Here is a 17,147-nt window from a genome sequence, read left to right as displayed (position 1 = left end):
AGGATTTTAACTTTAGACAAATGGATCCGGTTTATACTGCTGTCAGAAATTAAGTCATGTGACACGTGACTCGCATTGTCATTAACTCGAGCCAACAATGCAAATCTTTCATTAAAAAACATACATATGGACCAGGCATTTATGCGAGAATAACATGGCAGTGGTTTTCTAAAAGTGAAAAACACAGTTCTTACTATCTTTTGCAAATATACAATAAAAATTATGGATCAAAAGTTGTGCATTGTTAACATGCCAATATCCAAAATGACATTGTTTCAACATGTAGCCCAACTTGAGGAGATCGTATTGATTCGGTGTAACATGTGTAGGCCATCTAGAGTAAATAATTGCTTTGTAGAGTCTCCAATGGTAAAATCAACCACTTTTTATAAGAAGCTTACAAGACATTTAAAGATAGCATAATAGACAATGGATCAACTGTATCCCATTAATTCTCCTAAGTTAATATGGGTCCAGATGTCGTAGACCTTTTTTAACTATACGATTGTCGGGAAATGTGAGTAGACCATCTAGTAGTAGTCAGCTTTTATATCTCATAATCTTTCCCTACCACATAAGCAAAATGTCGACATAAACAGACTTTTAGCTAGCTAAGTTGGCGCCAATGGCCCTTATGGCCTTATGCTGTAACAAGACATCTTATACCACTTGGGCGACCCTCCTCTAATCTTAGATTTCTGGCTCTGCTCCTATATGTAACAAAGCAGTTCTTAGCTTGTACAGCAGAGCTGTGGCATTTTTTTCAGACTAGGGCCAATCTCCTTTGGGTTACCTGTATTAATTATACAAAAGATAAGACGAAGGTTCCTGACTCCTGAGAGTCAACTGCTTTGTTCCATCGATCCAGCATATGGGCTTAGCCCACGTGATAACCTTTTGGATTGCCCATTCACAACTTATTAGCAGTTGACGTTGATTTCACTTCTAAGCTCTTAAGGTAATGATGATTACTTCATGTATACTGGATATATAGTGTATGTACATATCTAGACAAAGTACTTATTGCTTACCCTCTGTACGAAAGATCAGTACTGCTTGCATCCCGGCTCGAATAATTTTTCTTAAATGAACTTGAAATTTGGGATTCGCGGAAGAGAGATATATAAAAATGCTATAGCCTCACTTAGATGTAAATTGGCAAGGGAATGTAGCATTTCCAGCGTAATTGTTATAAAAATCTGATTGCTCCCTGCTTCCTCCAATCAAAAATGTAAATTTATCTAGATATGTTATAAGTTATTTTTTAAACCTTGGCTAGCAATATCTACAAAAATACATTATTTTGAATTAAAAGAGTTATATGCCACAAAAACTAGTTTTCATAGAGAACCTAGCAATGTCTGAATGTCAATCTTATGTTGTCAACCGTATAAAATTTAGATATTGATGGTAAAAGTTAAAAATGTTTGACTTAGGTTAAAAATGTATAAACTTATATTTATGATCATACAATGAACAATAATGCAGTAAATTAAATATGATTTTACACATAAGTGTTTGTGGCAATGAGGCCTCTCTGAACACCAGTTGCACCAAAAACCATATTTATTTCCGTCGCTTATTAATATTATAACCAGGCCTTGAAACTACTACAGGCAATTAGAGGGGATTTAAAAATATTGATGTTTTGTGAAGCTGAAGCATTTGTACGCTGCATCTGGTCACCCATGAAGAGTGCCATCCGCAACCGATATCATTATATATTCCCTCTAATCATAAATAATTAATATTTTATATATCAATAATGATCTCTAAACACCACTTTGGCTATCATTTTTTATTATATCATCGTATAAAATACACCTGACTATTTTTTGACATAAATATCCAAACCCAACAAAATAAAGTAAATTTGAAGCCAAAGTTTGCACACAACCCTGTCACTGTGAAGAATCAATCAATAGAACTACCATCATTAACAGTAAAGGATAATGAGGAACTCTATTGTATGAGTTGGAATCTCACAACAAATGCAATTGTGCATCAGATTAATTGTAACTTTGAATATTCTAGCTGCACAACTGCACAGGCAAATAGGTACATTAAGTCAAAATAATAGCCTTTTTATGGTTCTTGTGGGGGAGCCTTTCGGCATGGTTTTGTCAAAATCTCGATCACATCATATGATTGTGTTGACTCTATGGTCAGAATTGAAGTTCCTGGTTCTAATAAAATTAATTTCGTTTTTCTATGATTTCTATTTTTATGTTTTCTACGTGTCGATGGAATCATAAGATCCTATTTTGCGATCCTACGATTAGAATCTGTGAGTTTTCGGTACAACATTGCCTTTTGACTAGAAAAAAAAGTAACATATAGAATCAGGAGGTAGCATTAGTACGAATTTTCATACGACTAAAGCTACATCTAGAAGCAAATTCCACAAAATCACTTCTTATATGCTGAAACGGACAATGCTTATATGTTTCGGTGTTATGATTAATGTCAAGTAGCCTCACGTCCAATGCCTCTCTCGGGGACCGTACACGTTATTATACACTTAGAACGCGTTTGGCATGACTCCGAATAGTTTTGATTTACTGTTTGAGCATTTAGTTGTAGCAGGTTAGAGGAGCACTGCAGCAATCGGTGAAGGGGAAAAATGACTTCACCAGCCTAATCCATTTTAGGTGGAAAGAGAGACAACTTCTGCTACAGTACTCGTTGTTACCAAACGGGCCCTTACTCTCTTTCGCATGCCATATCTTGGAGACACACGATCGATCTTAATTCACAGATCAGTAGCAAAACCAAGGTTGTTACAGGCAGACGACGCAAGTTAGATGCAGGCGAGCAGAATATACGTACGCGAGATGCTTGACCATATGCACGCATCGTCCATGCGTGCATGTTGTAGCAATGTAGCATGAGAGTCGATGATCTAGCCAATGGTCATTGGAGCAAGTATGGCCATATTATAAGCGGGCACCGATCGAGCATTTTTGGGTAGATGGGAAGAGCGTTTCGTCGTCTTCCGTCAGGAACGGATTCTCCGCGAGATCCATGCAGGCGTCCTTTTGTCTGCATCGATCTAGAGTGCTCTTATTAGATGTATATAGCTCCCAATCCCAAATGTTTGTCCGTAGGTGTTGTGTCCAGTTTACCTCCAGCCGTCCAAAGCTTCACATTGTTCAGTTCAGATACCCATTCATTCACATGTTGAGCTACTAGTAGATCGATGGTTTTGCATGGGCCATGGCGCCTCTAGCTATATCGCTACCAATATACTACTATACTAGGGCATCATTACGGCATCTACGTGCTTAGTAAAAATAAAACCTAGCTAAGCACGCAATGCCACAACATTAGCGCTAGCTTACAAACGCCCATGGGGAGTCCACGAGTGGACTTTGTAGGCGCACTTGCGTTGGATTTTTGGCCTGAACGCAACCGCTAACAGGACGAATTCGTACGTGGTAACAAGGGTACGATGGAGCCCTTGTTGTTTCTTGGCTATGCATTGTTTGTCGGCACCCAATCCCCGGGTAGCTGAAGGACGTTAATATATATAAGCTGCCTTCAGCCTGCTGCGATACGGACGCACAGGGTCGGGCAGGCTATGCATGCGTCGTCTCTGCGTGCGAGCCATATGCACACTAAAAGCGCCTCGATCTCTTGGCGCGTCTGCTCTCTGCATTCGGCCAAAACTCTCTGTCGCCACGCCTTCCCGCAGTTGCAGTTTATACTAAGTACTGCGCTCAGCTACTCCACTTGTAGTAATGTTTTACTTAGGATATTAGCTTGCCAATGAGACTGCGTACGTGACGCAGGTCTTTGTATACATACGGTGATTCCTGCCAAGCAGCCCACATGCATGGGTACTTACGTCCATCAGCAGCAGCTGGTATGGTATAGTAGTATATATTATCTCGCTTAATTGTTTACTTGCGGACAGCTACTACCTCTGATCGGCAAATTAAAATTAAACGGTGTGAAATTGTTGTGACTCGTACCAAGACATTTTTTTGTTAATTTTGAAATTTTACGCTTTTGACCTCCCGGTTGTTTCGTCTCATCTCAGTTTGTCTCGTGCGGAGAACTTTCCAATGAAAGTGTTGTGTACGAATGACTCGATAGCCCGCGAGAAGCCTTGCATTTGGCAGGCCGGAAATGCAAGTTCAATTCTTCAACCTGGGACACAATGACGACGCAGGTGCATTATAAACATGAGCTTATCGTGTTCATGGGGGCGGGGGCTCGTTTCGTTTCTTTTTGACTAAAAATGCACGGCCCTAATGTCACTTTCGTTATCTGAACCGACCAGGCGAGAGTAGTTAGAACTCACACGGCCGGCCAAGCAAAATTTTTGCAGTGTACCGATCGATCTAAGAGTAGGTAGGCACGCGTCGCCTCGATCGTTTCGGCCGGCTTGGCGGCTGGCCTGGCCGGCCCCCTGCTCGTTATCCTGATTACATGTGGCGATACGGGAGTCGATGGACGTCCAGTCGGAGCAATGTTTGAGCCCGTTTCAGTACGATGTTCAGGAGTACGTCTGCTGTCACATTGATCCAACCCTTTAACTACTACAACGAACATGATGATTCACGTGTAACAGTGACATTTTTTTTGGTCTTACGCGCCGTTGTCGATTACTGGATAATGCGCGTGTATGTCCAAATGTAAAGTGTTTACATGCATGCACGCACGCAATGCGTGAAAATTTTGTCTGTCGTTGCGGCGTGTAATAGCGCAGCCGCAGATTGCACACCGGAAAATTGGCGACCGGCCTGGACAGATTAATTAAAACTCGTTCGTTCCAAATCTTTCCGTTCACGTGGGAAAGAAGTCTTGCATACGTAGGGGATGACGAATTGAAGCGTCGATCGGCAGCTGACTTATAGAACGAAGGGCGAGACGCGACCGCTTCAACAGATGCGCACGTACGGCCGGCGAGCTAGCGTTAGCTTGGACTCGAAATGAACTGCTCGAAATAAACTACTACTCCCTCCATTCCAAATTGTAGTTTGTTTTAATATTTTTAGGTACATAGTTTTTACTGTGCACCTAGATATAGTGCATGTCTATACGCATAATATTATGTATGAACTAAAAAAAGCTAAAATGATCTATAATTTGAAACGGAGGTAGTAACGACGCATGCCACAGTTTAGTCTCTCACATGCACACTACAATTCGACTTGATTTTAATCGTCAATGGATAATTAATCGCTAGTTTTAGACCACTGTGAGTTAAGTGTCCGCGCACGGTCAGCACAGACCAATCAGTGGACGCGTGCTGCTTGAGAGAGACCCAACCCAAGGCAAACGCTGCAGCTAGCCTGCACGCCAGCTGCGACGCAAAAGGACCAGCTGCTCCGGGCTAGTACTCTATCCAGCTAGAGCTGTTGCGCCGCGCGGTGCATTGCACGCGGCGCAAAAGCCCGCGAAACCCCGCCCCTGCAACGTAACGCCACGCGCTGCGCCGCCGCGTGATGGTGCTGGCTGCTGACTTGCTTTTTTTTTTTTTTTGATGGAAAGCTGCTGACTTGCTGCTGAGGGGCGGGCCTCTCGTAACAGTGGCGCACGCGCACACCGCTCGTCGGCCTCATCTCACCTGGCACCTGCGCCGCCTGCGCGAACTGTGGAGTGGAGCATCTCGCGCTGGGGGCCGGGGCCTGCCGCCTGCGTCTGCGTGTGTGATGGTGGATCGGCAGAAGCAGCCCGCGCTCCTTTCTGGCTTTCTCCTGTTGCTGCGTTTGTGGGGAGCATGGCGCTGGCGTCAGACGGGCAGGCCGCAGGCGAGGCCGCGGCTGGCAGGGCAAACTCTGCGGCTGATGTACTCCAGCGATGACGCCTGCTGAGCCTGCCTGGGAAAGCTGCGATCCTCTGCGTGGATCGCATGCATGCCAGCGGGCAGGTACGCCGGAGAGTACACAGACGCATTTCCCATGCAGCACAAACTAGTGACGCCTGATAAGGCTGGGGGGCTTCTTTTGCCTGTAGCAAATAGCAGAGCCCGTTGCAAAGCACTGGAGACCCGTGCCCGTTCGGCCGTTCGTGTAAAAAGGACTGGTCGCAAGTTGCCTGAAATCGTCGACGGGCACGTATCGTTGCAAAAGTTTCAGGTGGTCCGGTCGCTGTCTCGTCAGCCATGCCACGCATGCATGCTAGTGCGTTCATAAAACTGTGCTCTGGCGCTGACCAGTAATTGTGAGCAAGTCTGCGTTATCTTTGGAACGGAGGCCAGTCCTAGCAGCGTCCCCCGGCCGGCCAAGGCTGCAGCAAGCGCGCGCCCAGGGCATGGGCTCGCGCGGCGCCGGGCCGGCCCCGCCCGTTCGTCGGCGTGTGGGTGGTGAGGTGTGGCCGCCGCGCAAGCTCTGGTCGCTGGCACGCCCCCATCCCGTGCCGGTGCCGCGGCGTGGCCGGGTGGTCGTCGCCGGGTGGGAAGGAAGGGAGGAAGAACGACCGCGGGCGTTGGCGCGTGCGCGGCACGGAGCGCGAGACGGATGGGCGGCGGTGGCGCGAGCCGCGTCGCAATCAGAGACCGGCTCAGTGCCGCCGGCGTGGCCGATCTTCCCTTTCCCTTCCCAAGCTCAGCCGTCCGTGGTCGCAGGCGTTGAAGGTTGGTCGTGGGCGTGAGTGCCGCATGATAGGAACAGTGAAAAGACAGGGCGCGCGAGCGGGCTAAAAATCAATCAATGGCAAAATGAGCTGAGTTGTCTTGGAAATGCCGAGATTCCAAGTCCAACCCGATCGTGCGCAGGACGTCATCCGCTGGAGCTGGACCGTTTGACCCGAACATTCTCTATCTGGAAAGAAAAGGTTGACTTGGTATACGCCTCGGCGTTCTTGGTGGTCTTCGTGTCCATGACGCCGATGCGAGTGGCATCTAGTGCATGATGGATCAGTGATTCAGTAGATGCCCGTCACGGTCATGACCGGATCAACGCCGCGTCCCGTCCCGTCGCGTCACCATTTACCAACAACACTGTAGGCGGATAGCGCACCACGTCCCTTTTATACAAGTCGTCCGGGTGCGCCCGAGCCCCCACGCACGAAGCACACTACTTGCAGTTGCAGCATACGCAGTCCACGTAACAGTATACTAGGCCATGGCCCAGCACGTGAATGAGTATGACGCGACCAACACCCAACACCACATCACCGCCTCTGCCGCACGTTGGGTTGGACCGGGCCACCCAGGCGTGCGTATACCGCAGCAGCAGCGGAAGCACCATTTATACGACGACAGGCTCCATGGTTCACACTTCATAGTCTATGACCAGCGTCCATCACCGCATCATGATGGCTACGACTTCAAAACTTCAGCTGCAATCGCACCAAAACTGCATTCAAAGTGAGCAGTGGAGAGAAAAAAAAAGGCCGAGTCAAAACACGGATGCTCAGTTCTAGGAGCTCAGTAGGTAACAAACTAACAACTAACACGATGGGATGTGAGGTGCGAGCAACAAGCGCATTCACACCTCCATCAGGCTCCAGGTGGAAAGGCGTCCCAAAGACATTCATCAACAGGCAGATGAGAACAAAAGAGTAGAAGGCTCGACAAGCCAAAAATGCTTTGCAACATGAAGTCATTATGTGGAAGAAAAACCCGACGGGAGTGACACGTTTTAATGACGGTCAATTGCGATGGAGTTCCGAAATATGAGAACTGGGGGCACCACACTATCCTTGTGCTAACTTTGATATGGTTCAAAAGGAGAATACATAATCTGAAAACTAGCTGTGTTATCGTCGTTGAAGCTCTCTCCCATCTTTCTTCTGTGTAACGATCACCCGAGTATATATTCCTCACTCGGCCTTCTGAGCCTTCGGCTTCCTTGCTGGTTTGATAACATTGCCCAGCAGGACACATACAATGGGAACAATTGTGCCAACATAATACACGCTCTGGTAGGATGCCAACGTTTCCTTGAAGCTCAGTACCTTCAGAAAACAAAATTAAACAGCATATTAATTGTCATGATCCTGGCCCAGGAAGTGAAACAGACATCCATTCCTCATCCTGCTCGAGGAAGTAGGCGCAAACTTTCTGCATTAAGATACGTGGAAACTGAAACTACATTAAAAGGCAGCATTATTTAACAATGACGTCCATATTTGCTAAAATGTTGTTCCCCCTCTGTACCGTCCCATCATCTAAAGGACTTATGGAACCAAAGATACTCACGGGAACTTTCTCACGTGTATAATCGGCTGTTACAAAAATGCAAAAGGAAGCATAAAGCAAACTTATATGTTTATTTTAGTCATCAGAGGTTAGGACCATAACATGAGTCAAAAGTTTATGCAAGAATCTTTTGCTGAAAATTCATATAGAGAAGCACCATCATGTTCCAACTCCCAAGACATGATATGTTCATAGGTTTGAAACTAACCTGGAACCCAATGCACGAGTAGTTAAGCACCAGCAATGTATATGCAAAATTCAGAAAAGCCAGGATACCGCGGAAAACTGAATTGTTCACTGTTTGTTGCCATCTGTATATAACTGTATTGAAAGAAAAGGGAAAATCAAATTACAAGTTCAAAAGCCTTCTTTAAATAAACACATCTCCAAAATTGAGCTTAGCAGAAGCAAACCCAACAGTAATGGGATAGAGAGGTACCTCGTGAACCATTTATCATCAATGCCGATTGAACAAAGAATATGATATACCCAGGATACAGTCCCTGTAGAATGAGAATATCAGATAGGAGGACAAATTGGTGCGGATAAAGTTACAAAAAGTGTGAATCACCACAAGACAAACTTTGTTGGGATAAAAAAGATCAACAAGAATTGTCATCAATATGCCAAAAGTAAAACAAGTTCATGATCAGTAAGCTAAGTGCGATTTACCATTTTCACACGTGGACTCTACATGGCGAGGAGTATAATAAGACATCAGGACAACAGCAGATCTAATTTCCAAAAAGCATTCTTCTAGTAATTAGAAACTATTGGCCCAACTAACGTCAGGCTGCTCTATGACATGACAAGAAGTACAAGCAACAATCACCACAAACTAAGGGGGCGTTCGGTTTCTTTGCTACTTTGCCTGACCTTGCTTTGCCAGGCCAGCCAATTTTGCCGGCGCAAGTGAGCCAGATTGGCTCTCCGGCATCAGCAAGGTAAAACCTTGCCAGCGGAGACCCCAAGACAGGCTAGCTGTCCTTCCAAACGCATAGCCCTCATCCCTATCCTTGCTTCGCAAGGCTAAATAGTAACCGGCAATGGTTCCAAATGGCCCCTAAGTACATAGGAGGTGAGAGGAAATATATACTCACATGCCAGACGGCGCTGACTGTCTGTGTACCCAACAACTGAAGGAAACCAGGTTTCTTTCCTTTCTGAATCAGCCTCTCATAGACATCTGAAACAGTTGTGGAAACATAAAAGTGAGTTAGTATTATGTAATGAATAATGTACTGTGGTATGAATGAATGTAAGGAAAGTAAATTGTTTCAGTAGTGGATCCTGTATAGCACAAAATATGGCAGATAACTTAGTTAAATCTTTACATGAATAAGTAGTGTTATATTCTCTCCCAAACCAAGCTTCACAAACAAGTGGTACAGCCGTACAGGCAATCATGAGTGGGTGATGTAATGGATTTTATCAAGAGACAGAACTTACAGTATCGTAGCCATGTGCTCACTTGAATATTCCACACAAGGGGCAATTGAACTGCACTTCCAGCTAATTCAACACCTAATACATCAACATTCTTTGCACGATCCCATTTGGCTTTTGGGGGAGAAGACTCTGACCAACCAGTAAAGCCCAGACCAGATATAATAATTGCAGCTTCTGAAATTGACCATATAAAGTAATATTTCCAACGAGCAGTAAAGCCTGACATGTACTGATAGAAGAGCCGGTGCCAGAAACCCCATTCATAATAAAGGGGCTCACTAAACCGTGAGAGTGGAAATTTAGGTGACAGGTATAAATATAACCCCATGCATATACCAGCCTGAACTAGAGCACGCAAAGTAGGTAACAAGGGTGAAGGAGTTGGGCTAGCCCATATCTGCAAAAGATTAACGAATATCAGGATGAGGCAAAAGATAGCATAACACACACAAAGTTGATGGAGGCCACTTACTCCTTTCCTTTCAGTCCAATCAAGATAATCTTTCATCTCGTACACCGGTCCAGCAAAGTGGCTCCCACAGCAGAGGCAGTAACCAAAATATTCAATTAGAGAAGGAAGCTTAGTCAATCGGTACTTTTTCTGAGCATCACGCAAACCCTCTTCCTTCAAGATGCCATCACTGTAGTTTATTGCGCAGGAAATGACTTTCAGCGTCAAAACCATTAAAGCACCTGCATTGCACAGATAAATCAAAAACCATTAAAGCACCTGCATTGACAGACAAATCAAATTATGGAAGGATACTATAACAGGGTCCGAGACAGATATAGAACAAACTAAAGTTTGTAGACACAAACTTAAAGAACAAGTTGACAAATGGCCTAAAAATAAAGGAACCTGTACTTGCTTCCATTCAGTTACATTATTACATATCATTGCCTCTATTTAGTCATTATGTAGCACTTTGCTTACGCTTCTACTAAACATGCAGTATGAATTATTCCTTGCCTCTTATAAAATGAAAGCACTGTTCTCACTATCTGATCATAACAAAACCCTGACGTAACGCTGTTAACTATCAGCAGCACAATATAAAGAAATGAATTGAAACCCATGATATAACTATTTTTTTTTTGCAAGTATTTCATATATGCATGAGCAATGCTGCATAAAACTGCACAGCAAACGCTAGCTTTACTATGTGAAGTACAAACAGCAATAGGCATACCAGTTGCATCAATGCCTCCCTCCTTCCATGCATCTCCACTCATGTAGTACACATGACTAGTAATAAGAACAAAACACGTAAGGGATTTTGAATGTGTTATTATTATGTAATATACTACTGAACATAAAAAAAATTATTTTAGTTTCTTGCAAACATTATCTAACTTAGAATCGAGTACCAACATTTTATATCATGGCCAAGATTTTACTTTGTAAGATCTAAACTTAAAACCAAATGCACCAATACAAGAAGCCCCTTTTGAACCCAATAGTGGTAACATTCCTAACTCCAACCACAGCTGACTGATTCACCTCACTTTTCAAAACTTTGCATATGACACAAGGATTTAAGGGACAGTAGAAAACACAATATGAGAAACAGATAATAGCTATTGGCAGTGTATATGCTACACCCATGCAAGTAAACCTACATGTCAAAGCAAGGTTGGACACACACAAAAAAAAAGTGGATTGATATTCAGACCATACTCTCAAATCTCAACTCTCAAGACAGATACTTGGATAAGTTGTCCTAATTACTAAGTTAGGACAGAGGTCGACAGGACGACAATTATAGCATTTTATGGAAAAGATGTTGTATTGGCATATATAAGGTCCTCAATTTCAGTTACAGATAATCAATATACGGCGCCTTAGTTTGACACTTGTTATGCAATCAGAGGTGGTGTTATGCAATTACACGAGGTATGAGGACCTGCCAAATTGTCTCACCTTTTTTTTGGACCGTAGTAGAACAACATGAAACTTATTGCAAAAGTAGGCCCACTATTATGATAAGGCCATATTAGACACAGCATCCGCATTGCTACTTATTATATATATTGAAGCCTTCAATACCATTAAATTGGGCTAGAAATGTCTGTTTCCTGAAAAAAGTATGCCAGCTGTTTTGGTTTGATTCGCTATCCTAAGTCCTGTTTTGCACTTCTAACCAAGTATTAGCCTAAATATCAAATTGATTATCCAAGTTAATCAAATCTGTTGGAATAGCACAATTTTCATAAGAGGGTAGAGGAGAAGGGAGCGTCATTGATGAGAATGAAACTATGATTCATCTGTGCCCACAAAGTCAGACGTCATTGGATGTGGGTACTGCAGTGAAAACCCCTAAGGGCCTACAGTACAATTACATGTAATCAGGTTACAAAATTCATTAGATAGATAAAATAACAACAGGATCATTCCTGGATTGTTTAACTATGAAAAATTGAAATATTGAATTGATGTGCCTGATCCTAATAAACAGCACAGAAAAAGTTGGGGCGGCTTTGGATTATTCGGGTAACAAATGAAAAGCCCGTTAAAGCAGATCCCAAAAGACCACTATTTTTTCCTGGATTATATTTCTAGAGTAGGTATATTCTAGCCATTCTCTCTCGCCAATACAGCATGCTCCATGGATAGTGCCATCTCGCAACGTTGCATTTTGTTGTGCCTAGTGCCTACCATGGATAATGCCATCTCACAGCACCAAGTAACAACAACATCATCTCACATGGTTCCTTGCATATCCACGATATCTCTAGCTTTTACACACAAATAGCAGCGAACCATCCAAATAAAAGGGGGAAATCCTCGGAAGATGTAGCTTAACAATTTGTGTTTTCTTCTCTTCTCTTGGGTTTTGCCAAACAAAGTTCATATTAACTCAACTCCTAAAAAAACTTGACCGGTGAGGGAAAGACCGCTCCCACAGCTTTGACTTCAGAAGGAAACCTAGCCAAACCGGCCAAGAAACCCCCCAGACACTGACCTTACACCATAGGGATGCACCATAACACCTGGGTCGGCAACCACTGTCACTACCCCTGGTAGGCTCACACCGTTACCCGCCGCTGCCCTATTCTGTGGGGAGGCACAACAGGGGGATTTTTTTAACCAGTCCTGAAATTCGCTCCCACAGGGAGTCGAACCCAGGATCTGGAGATGCTACTAAAGTGTTGCTTCCATTGAGCTACACGCCCGTTCGCACAAGTCTTCATGGTGAATCATAAATATAATCTCAGAAATACCATTTATACTTACCATACAAAACAAAATTGACTGCACACACAGAACAAAACACTTGAGCTGGTGACTAATAGGGGTAGAAACAATAGTAAAAACCAGGCATGCAGATGAAAAGTTCCCGTGTTACTTCCATTATTCATGCAAATGTTCCATTGAGTAAACCGATGGATACTGAGGCATATACATGAACTAACAATGTCCAGGACACAACCTACAATAACTGATTGATTAAAGCGATGCAATCCAAAATAACAAACTAATGCTAAGACTTGCTGCAAAGGAAACTAATGTTTGGATGGAAAGCTCATGAACTGCTTGCAGTCATATAGAGTGTAAATAACATATAAATGGCAACAAAAAACCAGAGGCCCACTGGGGAGATGCTAATCTCAACTCAAAGCCCACGGAACAGTCATCTTGCTCTTAAATCAATACATTACCAGAAAGGATGCATAGAACTCTACCCCTCTACAGCACAGGACCTAGTTTCTGATTTGGCTTTGTGTTTGAAACAAAACCCACATATGATGGGCTACTGGTCAAATCTAAACACTGGGTTTAGATGCTATGAAAAAACAGTTGAACCGGAAGATGCAATCCATGCAACAGTTGAAATCTATTGTACGATGTTGCCAAATCTTAGCAGAGGATTTTGAGGCTACTAGTATATGATTGGATCGGAACATGCAATGCATGCAGCGGTTATGAACATCTATTGTAATTTGTAAGCCACTGCCACAATTTGCAGTTATCTAGACCGCAAGAAAAAAATGGTTACTATTTGAACGCATTCATTTCAAACAATAAGAGTTCCCCTATTGAAAAGTTAGCGGGCATGAGGCAAATTGGTACATAGTTAATGCAAGACCACAGTTCGCCCCCTTCAAAATCTTACTTGAAGCAGGACCACAAGACCCCAGAGGAAAGGTCAGAAACGCTCAATCAACTCGAGTACGAAAAAAAATCCAATGCTGGCGGCACCACACCCCATCCTTCGTCGGCAATTAATCAAGTTCACATCCGAATAAACTACAGTCGGTGCAATTTTCCTGCTCGGTTCTACTCAAATTTGAACATATAAGTACCGATCCCTGCTCCCAATCACCGTAAACTAAGCCCTGATATTAACCCGCTGGAGAGTGGAGACAGAGGGAGGAACTGAGGAAGGGCGAGTTTCACCATGCGATGAGGAAGCCGAAGGCGCCGAGGAAGGTGATGAGCCCGGCGTGGCGGCGGAAGAGGAGCATGGCGAGGTAGCCGAGCGCCATGGGCACGACGAAGAGGAGGTTGGACGTGGCCCCGAAGGAGAGGTAGGAGAGCGCGGCGCCCGTGAGCCCCGCGTAGAGGTGTCGCCCCGTGGCGCCGGGCACCGCGCGCCACAGGAGGCCCGTCGGGATGGTGGCCGCGAAGCAGAGCAGGAAGCGGAGCACGGGCACCGAGACGCCAATCGACGCCGCCATCGCCTCCATCTCCAGCCCCATCGCCGCCGCCGCCGCCGGGTGCCGAGGCGGCCAGATGCGGTGCGGGCGATAGAATACGGAGGGCGATTTGGTCTGCTTGCTCGCGTTCGGATGCGAGCTCCGAATGGCGTGTGTGTATGACGCGGCCGCGGCAGCGGCAGACATGTTGCGGGCAGCTTTGTAGAAAAGCCCCTTCCGTTTTCGGTTAATCGGATTCTGTAAAAGAGTAATCACTCTGTGTTTGCCCTTGATTGATCCTTGACTTAAAAGCATGGTCCACCCGGGAGGCATCGACATGATGCCGGCAATCTTGTCCCTATCAATAGTACAAGTGATTTCCCGCATACTCCCCAGCATACTTCATCTTTTCTTATGCCCATTGAGCTGCTGCTGGCGTGAAAATGAAGGGAAACTCATGGCATATGCAAACTGGTTTAATTAAACTTATTCTTTGACGCTTTGGCACATACAAGAATATTCTCTTTGAACTTTTTTATTATGGAACAAATGCTTTCCAACAATGAGATGATCACCAAGACCTCCAATAATTACAGTAATTTTCATAAGATTATAGTTCATAAATGCGGTGGTTTTGTTACCACATTCAAAAGTAGTTTGGTCCCCGAAAGGTAAATATGATCTTGAGTTGACTTGTACTAGGATCGGTCAATGATCCATTATCACGCTAGCTATCCGCTTTCCTAGACTCCCAGTACATTTAATCTCAAAATATATTAAGAAGATCAAACTTCGCAGTCCTGACCGATATGTAGGGCTCGTTTGGCAGGGCTGCGGCTGTGGCTAAAACGGTTGCAGCTATGGCTTCTTTGGTGAAGTAGTTTTTTTGCTTCGACTTGTCTTAATGGAAAAACGTTTAGCAAAACGGCTTCTCGTAGCTGTGTAACATGGATAAAAATGATAAAATATCTATAATACCCTTATCCTTTTTATTTTTATTTTTTATTTTTCTCTTTTCTTCCTATTTTTTATCCTCTCTTTATTTCCCATTCTCTCCATTTTCTTTTTTCCTTTATCCTTTTCTCTCCTCTTCCTATTCTTATTCACAGCCGTAGCCATTCGCCCGTGGCCAGCGCGTGTTGTCTTCCACCCCGCGCCCGCCGCCGCTGGCCCGTCCTCCGCCCCCGTGCATCCACGCCGTCGCCAGTGCCCTCCTCGCACCAGCGCCACCACCAACAGCGTCCTCCAGCCTCCCTGCGCCCGCCATCCTCCGGCCCCTGTGCGTCCATGAGCAAGATGGGGACTTTGGCCCCACGAAGGGGACGAAGCCGCGGGGAGTTCCTTTTTTGGGCTTCTCCTCTCTCTCCTGCCTCCTCTCAGCGTGATTTTCGGGGCTTCAGGTAAGAAGCCGTTTCATTCGTCGCTGTTTGGTAGGGCTTCTCAAGAAGCCGATGGTGAAGCTGGTTGAGAAGCCCTGCCAAAAGGGACCTTAGTCTAGTTTTATGCATTTTTAGTATAAAAAAAGCTGTAAAGATTCACATTCCATATGTATTTTCTAATGCGAACTGAATTTGTATCGACTGATGTTGATGAATCTCTATATTGTTCTGAAACAGTAAAAGCAACTGATGGTTGAAGCATGTATTCCTAAATTCTAATAGCCTTAAGAAACAGAGGGAGTAGTTGTCGATCCTTGCACGTCAGCGAGTGCATAGAGAATCAGAGATTGCTTATCCGTCGAGTATTCTAAATGGTCTGCTGACAGAGTCACGTGATGTGCGTTTATCTGCCAAAACCGTTGTGGTTTGTAGAGCACATCACTATCTGAAAATAACAGCAAGTGCTTGGCAGTACCAGCAACACGCCCTTCCATCCAGAACGAATGAAACGTGCAGGAGCCAACACACGGATCACCGGGAACTTTCGACGGGAGGTCGTCCGTCGCTGTCACCACCGTTGTATCCTCCAAACGGTATCCTGTGTATCCATAACACCAGTCCAGACCGATGTTTTAGCTGCTCCAGCCGCTCGCGAATTCTTGGGGACCGGAGGGGCGTTTCTCCAATCTCGAGCCGCGAGAATCCGCCGTGCGGAGCAGTGGTGACTGCACAGGGAAACGATGGAGCGGAGAGGAGGACACAGGACAAGTCATTTCTCGCGGGGTCGGAAGGCCGCGATCGGATCCGGCGGCAGAGCGATTGATGAGCGCCCGGCCTACCTGGAAGGCTGGAACCGCAGCAGCTGCAGCTGCAGCTGCAGCTTGACTCGCGGGTCGCGGGCCCCGCCTCAATTAACTCCCGCCGCGCGCCGAGGGCCGCGGAGCATGACTCCCACAGTCCCAGCCCGGCAGTCCCACGGCGCGGTCCAACAACTCAGGAGGCGGGCGGGGGCCCCGAGGCGACACAGCGACACAGGCACGTTGCTAAAGTTTTCACTGTGGTCACGGGCAAAGGCACCGCGCGTCCGCGCTCAAGTGCCGTGCGCTGGTACAGTACCAGCGTACGCCAGCCGGCGCAAAACAAAAGGGTTCCGCCGGGACCCGGGACCAGCTCCTCCCTCCCTCTCGCCCCGCTCGTGAATCATGGTCGCTGGTCAGGAACGGGGGAATTGGAGGTGCCGCTTGTCTTGACCTGGCGTCTCCGGCAGGCTCGGTTGCTGAGAGAGGGTAACTGGTAACTGGTAAGACGCTCACGCTCACGCTCACGCTGCCGAATCTGAAACTGCTACTCGTCGAAACGGGGCGCCTAGCGTTTTGCAGTTGCAGGCACTCTTATTTGTTCGTTTACCCACCCTTGCCTTGCTTGCTGGGCAGGCCATTCTCGAGGTATTTTTATGCGCGAGGTTGCCGCTGGGGGCAAGATTTGGATCACTGGATGCGTGGTCATCTTGTACGTGGCGTGAGCCGTCA

The 17,147-nt window shown here is 45.6% G+C and overlaps 1 protein-coding gene across 1 annotated transcript; it reads right to left on the bottom strand.

Moving 5' to 3' along the window:
• Window positions 1-7,510: 7,510 nt before the first annotated feature.
• LOC101786495 (lysophospholipid acyltransferase 1) lies at window positions 7,511-14,461 on the bottom strand. The gene is made up of 8 exons (XM_004953376.3): window positions 14,001-14,461; window positions 10,792-10,847; window positions 10,074-10,294; window positions 9,602-9,998; window positions 9,253-9,338; window positions 8,592-8,655; window positions 8,361-8,473; window positions 7,511-7,908 (listed from the first exon to the last, which is right to left on the bottom strand). Exons 1-8 carry the CDS (start codon window positions 14,444-14,446, stop codon window positions 7,774-7,776), a joined length of 1,518 nt encoding a protein of 505 aa, XP_004953433.2. The 5' UTR covers window positions 14,447-14,461; the 3' UTR covers window positions 7,511-7,773.
• Between the last annotated feature and the right edge of the window lie 2,686 nt (window positions 14,462-17,147).

This window comes from Setaria italica, chromosome I (genome assembly GCF_000263155.2).
Source record: "Setaria italica strain Yugu1 chromosome I, Setaria_italica_v2.0, whole genome shotgun sequence".
NCBI classification, from domain to species: Eukaryota; Viridiplantae; Streptophyta; class Magnoliopsida; order Poales; family Poaceae; genus Setaria; species Setaria italica.
The sequence above is the reverse complement of the archived record's forward strand: the minus strand, read 5'-3'. Positions and strand labels throughout refer to the sequence as shown.

What these genes read in the sequence shown, in the direction of transcription:
- LOC101786495 (XM_004953376.3), bottom strand. Translation starts at nt 14,446, where the DNA reads ATGTCTGCCGCTGCCGCGGCCGCGTCATACACACACGCCATTCGGAGC. An exon ending in TTCGGCTTCCTCATCGCATG is followed by an intron (nt 10,848 to 14,000) that starts GTGAAACTCGCC and finishes TCTTATTACTAG; the next exon opens with TCATGTGTACTACATGAGTG. An exon ending in ACTCGTGCATTGGGTTCCAG is followed by an intron (nt 7,909 to 8,360) that starts GTTAGTTTCAAA and finishes TGTTTTCTGAAG; the next exon opens with GTACTGAGCTTCAAGGAAAC.